Source organism: Trichoplax adhaerens, genomic scaffold (genome assembly GCF_000150275.1).
Source record: "Trichoplax adhaerens TRIADscaffold_8 genomic scaffold, whole genome shotgun sequence".
In the NCBI taxonomy this organism is placed as follows: Eukaryota; Metazoa; Placozoa; class Uniplacotomia; order Trichoplacea; family Trichoplacidae; genus Trichoplax; species Trichoplax adhaerens.
Genome location: NW_002060950.1, coordinates 1,017,380 through 1,026,683, shown reverse-complemented (window position 1 = coordinate 1,026,683; position 9,304 = coordinate 1,017,380). Strand labels below are relative to the sequence as shown.

Below are 9,304 nucleotides of genomic sequence, written 5' to 3'. Positions count from 1 at the left end.
AAATTGGATTGGTCAAGGAGAAAATGCAATGGAAGCTGATCCGATTTATCCGTCATGTGGTGCAAAATGAATTGGATTTCCTTGCACTTTTTACAGTACGCGTGTCTACTGTACAGTATAAGACACTGTAGTACGGTATGGTACAAAACTGGGATGTGTCGCCTCATTCAGCCAGTGGTGTTGAACAAAAGATTGGCCGGTGCTAAAAATAGAAGATGTCCCATGTCCAAGTACTGTGGCCTACAGTCCTGGACTGCAGACTGTAGACGCAGCCTTACGCTGGTATCCATTTCTTACAGTAGCAACCACTGTAAGCGCCAGTAGAGTCCAATCGTCATAATGAATGAGAGCCTACTGCTGTCACAGATGATTTGCTGGCCAGGCTATTGTTGAAACTAGACTGCATGCATCATGTGACTAGCGCTGGCCACTGCCATTGGCTCCACCTCAACATACAATACTGCAAATTGAAAATAATAATAACCCTCTTCAATTTCCAATCCAGCTTGTAAATATAAAAATGATTCTCCATTTCTTTGTTTTGTTGTTTCATTAATTGGAAGAATATTTAAACGCACCTGCTATCTTGGAAACTTCACATTGGCATTTTCCTACTTGGTGTCTTGCATTCAATTGATTTACATCGTCGGTCGAGGGAGAGAGAGAGTTGAGTGGAGACGCGGCCATTTCCAACGTTTTCAACAACGCAATTGCTCTCCTCCTATTACGGAGATCAACATCCATTGGCTTGGGGACGCTAGCAAATCAATACGGTCTAGGTATGCGCTTACCATCCAACTGGCCATTGGATCATCCATGTGTGCAATTCATTCTTGTGTCATGTTTTCAATCTTTTTTTTTTTTTTCCCTTTCTCTTCATTTTTTTGTCCCAGTTGGTGTTCAGCAATCGATGCATACAGTCGACGAGCTGTCGCACTTTCCACTTGTCATAGCACATTCATTTTTTCAAGTGGAGAGGATCGATGATAGTAGTGTCTTGTAGCCGTCTACGCCGACCATTTTCGGCAATACTGCCATGACAGTCTTGGACATGCCGAGGGGGGACAAGAGAGAGAGTGAGAAAGTGATAATCAATCATCGGTTGATCATCATCATCATACCCTAGTCCACATTGACCAAGTAGTCTTGATGCTTGAATACCAGTTGGACGATCAGCAATAACGATCGACAGTTGTCGTCAATTCCTAATCCAATAGACAAATAACATCCATGAATCGATTGGAGGTGCGCGCTACTCATGGATCCAATAAAAAACACCAGCTGTGAAATGGACAGCAATTCTGTCATACAATACCAACATGATCGCACAGTACCCCAACTGGATCATTCAATTCTCATGTCGCCATCCAATCTTGTAATGCAGCCGATCATGACTATCTTGTCATTCCTCGAGGTATAAGCCGTTTCATTGACTATACATCCATTAGTCGTCAAGTGGCTTTTTCTCTCCAGTTTATACAATCGTCATCCACTTGTAATGTACATACGGTATGACTTTTTCTCACTTTTATTGTTGATCCACGCCATAACTTGATACAACATCTTGCCAAGCAACCCCCAAAATGCACTACTGTACTGGAGGATCTTCTGTTGAGCGTTTTTGTTGCATTTTTAAAAATGGAGATGATCTTCATTTTTGGGAGGGGGGCGACTTGTTATTCACTCTCTCTCCTTCCACTTGTTCTTGCATAAACTATCGATCAATGTCTATATGTCATACACACACCAAATCGAGATGGATTAATTAACTGTAACAATGCGCGTACCTTTAGCTAGTCCAACAATGTGTACGTAGAAATTAATATTGTATTTTTTTTCTCTCTCTCTCTCCACGTTCAAACTGATGGAACAGATTGGAGGATTTCTTCCATGTCCGATCCTAGTCCAAGAAATAGCACAGTCATAACAGAAAGAAATTATCATCATTCCTATCAGACAATCCATTCACTATCATTTCTTGTTGGCAAGAAAAAGCAAAGCGCCATTTCAACCGAAATACCTTGTACTGCAAGTGAAATTCCTCTTTGGCTAAATCAAACAATTTATTGTATGATTATCGACTCCAGTATTGATTCATCGCCAATTGATCCAAATCATCCTACAAGTAGTGATCCACAACCAATCGATCGCCAACACAAGACTGCATTGACGATCGACATTCAAGCAAGAGAACTGGAAAGTGGCAGTCCACACCATCATCGTAGCAATCCAAGTCCTCGTCATCACTATCCTTTAGTGGCTATGCAAAATAGCACAACGACATCGTCTCCGACCGCTGTCGAGACGATTTCTGCCACCAGTGGTAGCAATAACTCCAGCGCCAATACCACTGGCAATAATAATAATAATAATAATAGCAATCATCATGCCAATAGCAATAGCAACAAGCACAACGATGCTGCAACACCATTTACTTCCACTGCTTTACTCGATTCTTCAATGCCAACTTATTGGTCTACTGCTGGCGATGACAACGCGACCACTGGGCCAACTGCAAGCGCTGCCGTAGTTAATCCAACCATCACTTCCAATCAGCATAGCCGCCATAACAGCAATAGCAGCAATCATGGTAGTGGTAGTAGCAGTAGCAACAGCAATCCTAATCATCATCATCATCATCATCATAATAGCAATAATAACAACACTAATCATGCATTTCCTTATACAGCAACGCCGCCATCATCATCGTCATCATCGTCCTTAAATAATCCAGCACATTTGACGCAATTTTCACCCTTGGTCGTTAGCCAACACCAGCAACAGCACAATCATCGACGAGTTCCACCTGGACAACGGCGCAAACCATTTCCACCTTCCGTTGTCAACGCTGTCGGTAGTATGCAGAATAAAAATATCACCACCAATCCTATTAGTGGCAATTGGAATCATGCTGGTAATGCTTCACCAACGTGGAAATTACAAAATTGGCAACAACAGCAACAGCGCAATTCCAACGGTGGCCATCCACCGCCAGGCGCACCACCACCATTACTCAACACGGCCAATAGCAATCATCGAACAAGGCCTGCCAATATGCCATCGCTAGCAAGATCTCATCGAAATCGTTCTCCATTTTCAGTTGGTCGTGCACCGATAGCAAATTATGACAGTAAAAGTGATGAAGCAGCAGCATCCACTTACGTGTCCAATCCATCCAGTGGTAAAGCATTTTCTGTTGCTGAACTCAACAGTGCATTAAATACCGTCAGGGTAAGTCCACAACATAACGCTAAATCCTTTCCCCAATCACTTGTGAAAGATGTTGATTTCACCTTGGTAATGCTCTCAATCCATTCTATCAACTGTGTCTACTGATTCATGTCCAATAGTCTACTTTAATCACCCCCAAAAAAGGTTATAGTCAGACATGATGGCATAGAAACGCACCAAAAGATAGGGTATTCCAATCTTCATTTCCCTGTTGGGGTCCACTGTTTCGATCCAGGGGGTTTTTTTTTTCCTCTCTCTCTCTTAACGGTTGTTGTATGTATTTTTCTTGAATATTCCCCCTTACCCCTATTCTACTATTCCATTGACAAGGGTAAACAGATCGAAAAAGATTGAACTCCTACTGATCAACAACGATACTCATTCTAGACATCACATACAAAATGATTTTCATACAGAGAAAATGTCTATGCCCAATTTTTCCAATTTTCTACCCGAGCCTCTAGGCACACTTTTGAAAAATACTGCCCTCCTATCCCCATCATCTTTCAGTCGTCAAGGCTTTTATTTTAGATTGGCCTTCTACTACCTTGATCAGAGATAGAGAGTGGTGGATAGCCAGTTCCTTTCTCTTTCGTTTTTTAACCCTTTTATCGACAGTAATTGTCTCGCAGAGAAAAAAAAAATGGTACACCTACATACAACAGTAGTGCTATATCGGCCTTTGAAAAAACATCAACAGTAAAAGCAACTTTCAATATCTTTAACCCACTTGATAGGAAAACAACCAATGATTGACTTTTACACCATTTTAATATTTCATAATCATGGTGATGGATGATTTTCTCATTGATAGAAAAGATCGCATTCTAATACAGCAATCATGTCGACATCCCCCCCCCCCGAAATGAAAAAGCGGAAAATAAAATGGCATTTTCTTACTTTTCCTTTATATCCCTGCTGTATTACTCTTGTCGGATCTATTGATTTCAACATCAATAAAGTCTTCATGATAAAATAGTACGTAGTATTTTCATTTGAATTGCTATTATGACGACTTAGGCTGCCTTTAGTTTTCCCATTTTCCCCCCCCCCCCTTTGATCCTATATTTACTGCCAATGGAAGAAAAATAAAATGGCCAAGAGTGGAGTACGCGTAGTAGGGATTTTCCCAATCAAGGTAATGGAAAAGTCAAAATCCAATGCTCTTGTTGATAGCAATAAATTATTGGAGAAAAAGATTTCGCTAAAATCGTCTAAAAATAGGAATAATAGTTGCAATTACTATTGAACTTTGCCCCCCCCCCCAAAAGAAGAGAAAAGGAAGCAATGGATATCTTTCACTTGTGTAATATTATTCTTTCCTATCAGACTAGGATTACTACATCAACAACATTTTAGATTGATTTTACACCCAAATTGGCATAGAATTAGACTTTATTTTGTGTTATCGTCTTAATTGATATCAAGAACTAGTTTCAAAGCCATCATGTAACATTGGCTTGTAGTTAGCTCAATCCAATTCCAATGTGGATTCGATTTTGGATAGTTTCATTTATCCGCCTGTTGTCCTAGTCCAATTTGCAATTGAAATTAGATTGGGCAATATTATTTGGACCATGTTTAGAAATGGTCAAAATAACTTGCGATGGTAGTTTTCACCATCTTCTCTATCGCTACTTTGAGTTGGATGATTTTTTACACCCGTGTTATGCCGTCAACATTATTTTTACTCAATCTCTTCTGACATCCGTTGTAGCTACTCCACACGTGAAAGATTGTTGTAGTAGAGACAATATTTTACCACTCTTACATGGATGAAAGTTGATCGATTGATTTTACAGCGAAGCAATTCATTGATCGCTCTTTGATGCTTTAATCCTGTAAGGCCAAGGTGGATAAAATACGCGATTTAGTTGCAATTTCATTCATTTTTGATGCCACAGTATGGATAGTCAGCCATTCCTCCAGTTTGCTTCGGCACTGGTGTAATGCATTACTTTCAAACAGATGAAAGTTCAAATTGCTTTTCCCCCCCCCCCCCCCCCCCCATACTCTATGATAGAGCTTGTAATGCCTATCTCTATGGTTAGCCTTTCCATGATAAATGGACATCTACTCCCATTTGTCGATAACCTTGTAGTCAATTAATTGAAAACATCATGTTCAATCCGTCGATCCTTTCAATAGGACAGGGATCGATGTAAAAACCAGTAGGACTCCATATCCAATGAATAATCATATTAATTAATCCATGATAATGATGACAGTAGAATTGGACTCTTTTGATGGTAATGGTGATGACTATGCTAACAAGATGGATTACGCTATGCTAATTCATGCCCATTACTAGGATATTGCCTTACAACAGCTGGGGCTGGAATTTTTTTTCTGAAAACTCTTGCTAATTTCCAATTCAAGTATTGAATATCGTTGTCGTTAAGCGATAGAAAATGATGCCATTGACTTTTGCAGTTTATAAAAATGGAGGCAGTTTTTGCATGGAGTCTAGTCCATGTATTTTCTACCTTATGATAGTATTGGTAGATAGAATAGCGCCTAATCCAGGCATTTTTATTTTCAAGGAGAATAACTGTAAATCCAATTGATATTGCAGCTGTCGACAAGATCAATACTATTACAAATTCATATTCTAAGTACGGAGGAGAAAGGGAATCTTTTCTTTCCTTCATTGATTTTTTTTTCTCTCTGCCTTTTTTTTTCCTCTCTACCGATTCAATTCATATCCTACTTCAGTGGATAGCCTAAACTGAACACTGGGACTTGTCTAATATTGACCATCTTATTCAATCATCAAGCATCTTCTTATTATTCTTTTAATAAACTAGCAGGAGGGCTAAAAAAAAAATGATTACTGTCATAATTCAGGAGGGGAAAAAAAAATGAATGGATGGATTGGGATAACTCATCATCCGTCTTCTCTCGACCATTGCTATAGAATTCAAGCTGAATTGGCTAGGATCAGTAGGATCGATTGCAGTCGATAGCATTTTTTGCAAGCAGAAATTGTTTTTCCTTTGGCTATTTGAAGATTTGTCAAGTCTTTGTTATTCTATTTCCCCTGGCGATCAATGAAAATAAAATTAAATGTGTCAATTACAAGCTTCCCTTTTACTTGTTGCCGGACTGGATGGCCGATCATGGCTATCGTTGAATTTCCATCCGTATCAATGATCATCACCTTTCAACAAATTATCCAGATCGTCTTTGAATTCTGATTGTATCCTATCCTTCAATAAGTCCAGCAATGGATATTTAATCCATTGGTTGCTACTATTTTTTTTTCCTTTCCTTCATACGGGGGGAGAACAATCCTTTTGTCCACTAAATCAACTCGGTAGTCATGGCGCACTGGACGCCATCAGTGCCATTGCGATAGGTAAAATCATTTTTTCGCCATCAAGAAAATCGTCGGTCGCCTACCTTTCTATCCAATGAGGATACTGAATAGATTGGCAGACATGCAAGGCCAATACTACATCAGTAGGGATAGGTACAATTTATTTATTTTTAAGAATGAGAACGATTTGCATCGGCTACCTTACCGTCCAATGGGACTGATTGTATATATAGCGGACATGGAAGACCAACGCTAGATCAATAGGGAAAATTATTATATAATATTACTTTTCAAGAAATGAGAATCATCTTGATCGGCTACCTTACCATCCAATGGGACTCATGAATACATTATTATTATCAGACATGGGAGGCTAAATGAAGAAGGATAGGTACAGTCATTTTTGTTCAACAACAACAAGGAATTCTATCGGTTACCTTGCCATCCAACGGGACTGATGAATAGATTAATCATGATCGGACATGCAAGTCCAACGCTAAATCAATCGGGATGGGGACAGGTTCTTTTTCATGAATGAAAACCATTTCTATCGGCTACCTTACCGTCCAAAGGAACTGATAAAATCCATTATCCAACATGGAAGGCCAATGCTACATCAATAAGGATAAAGACAGTTCTATTCTTTTTTCAAGAAAAAGAAAGAATTCCATCGGCTACCTTGTCGTCCAATGCGACTGATAAATAGGTTAGCGGACATGCAGGGCCAACGTAGATCAAAAAGGATAGACTTGTATCGGCTACCTTACCATTCAATCAGACTGATGAATCGATTAGCGCAGATGGAAGGCCAATAGTCGATGAACAGGCATAGATAGAATGTTTTGAAAAAAGGAAAGACTTGTATCGGCTACCTTAGATGAATCCATTAACTGACATCGAGGGCCAACAGGAAATCAATAGGAATAGGCAGAATTTGAAAGAAGAAGAAAGATTTCTATCTGCTACATTGCCACCAATCAGACTGATGAATAGTTTATATGCGTTATGGAGTAGATATCGAGAGCTAATGATAGATTGAATCAGTAAGCAAAGAGAAATTGGACTATTTTTTGACTATTAGAGTAGAAAAGATGTGGATCAGCGACGTTGATGGATCCACACTCGTGGATAGCCATGAACCACTAGCATCGTTTGATCGTACTTATAATATCGATGAACCAGTGGTTAGATGATAGAATTTTTTTGCATAAGGAACATGTCTGTCGATATACCATAAAGGATGGATAACTTGATGGAAGCCGGCAAAGGACATCGAAATATTGCCGTGATGCCAATGGGATGATCGATAGGGCTGGCCATCGGTGTTGATAATTATACAGTAAATGCTTGTAAAGAATCATCCAAGGAGATATACCGTATAGACATTCAATTTGTGTCCATGAATATCAATTAGGTGGATGATAGAGAGCCATCGCTGTTGATGACAATCTCATTTTCTTCCATGGATACCTACCTTACTGCAATCCATGAAAATGCAAACCATACAATGACGACAAGAAGCCAATTTGAAGAGTACAGACATTTATCAAGTTATTCGACCAAATCCTTTATAACGAAGATGGATAAAATAATAAAAAAGACAAATCCACTTGGATGAATCTATTTTTCAGGATAGCCTTACATTCCTTATACAGTATGTTATAGAGTAGTGCAGGTGATGCTTGCTAAAGCAATAATGCAATAACTGTATTTCCTTAGAAGATGGTTTAATGATGGCGTGATCTTGTACAATATCATCATTTTTTTTAACGCTACAAGTCCATGATTGATAGACTTCCATGTCCAATTTACTACCTTAAGACTTGATGTAGTTTTCTTCGCCAAGCTAGTTGTGATCGCGTTGATGGAAACAAATCTTCTCATCCATTCAAGGCTAGCTTAAGATGCTCGATCTTGTCACGGTCAATATGGATAACTTTTCATCCATTCTTCTTAACGTAATCGAGCCTAGTTGCAACTATCTTGACATAGATGAGTGCCAATTCTAGCCTCCCCGATCTTTCTTATATTGCAGAGATATTTTTTGAATGGAACTAAATCGTATCGAAACTGTAAAAGAACTATTCAGATTGGAATCAAGCTAATATTACTTTTTCCTCTTTCAAGCCTAACATCACTCCTCTTCTTCACTAAAATCTAACGTTGAAATCATGCAGATTCGGCAGTAGTGGGTATTAATACTGCCATGTTCATGTCATATCTATAATCATGTTTTAACAAATTGATATCATTGGTATAACTTTAATTCTAGTGGACTAGAGCCGTATGCATGCTGAAACCCTTTTTGCCACCATCATTATCATCTTTATATTGAAAATACTCTATTTTGACTTTGTATACCATAGAACCAAAATGAACGATGTAGAATCAAGACGTGATTTCATCAAAATCACATTGTCCACTTTTGACCCGATAATACCTTGATTTGAGTAATCAAGCTAATAAGAATTCTAGTTATACTATCTTTCCTTTCTCATTCCCTATTTATCTCTCTCTTTTTTGAAAACATTAATTTACTCATGATATGTCCTTGAAAATGGATAATTGTCAGGTATCATAACCAACATCCCATTCAACAGCATCATCAACTGCTGATCTACGACTAACCTGTAAATATCTTATTTCTCTTCCACATATTATAATAACGGTTAGGGATGTAAAAATAGTAGGGCAAGAAAGATCACTTGAATAAACATGACTATCAAACTTACTCTTACATTGGAATAACCCAAT

The 9,304-nt window shown here is 38.7% G+C and overlaps 1 protein-coding gene across 1 annotated transcript; it reads left to right on the top strand.

Annotated features, from left to right (window-relative positions):
- Positions 1-1,890: 1,890 nt before the first annotated feature.
- TRIADDRAFT_58534 (uncharacterized protein) lies at positions 1,891-3,983 on the top strand (the record flags this gene model as incomplete). The annotated part of the gene is made up of 2 exons (XM_002114703.1): positions 1,891-3,231; positions 3,969-3,983. The coding sequence occupies 2 exons, from the start codon at positions 1,891-1,893 to the stop codon at positions 3,981-3,983; spliced, it is 1,356 nt and encodes a 451-aa protein (XP_002114739.1).
- Positions 3,984-9,304: the final 5,321 nt, after the last annotated feature.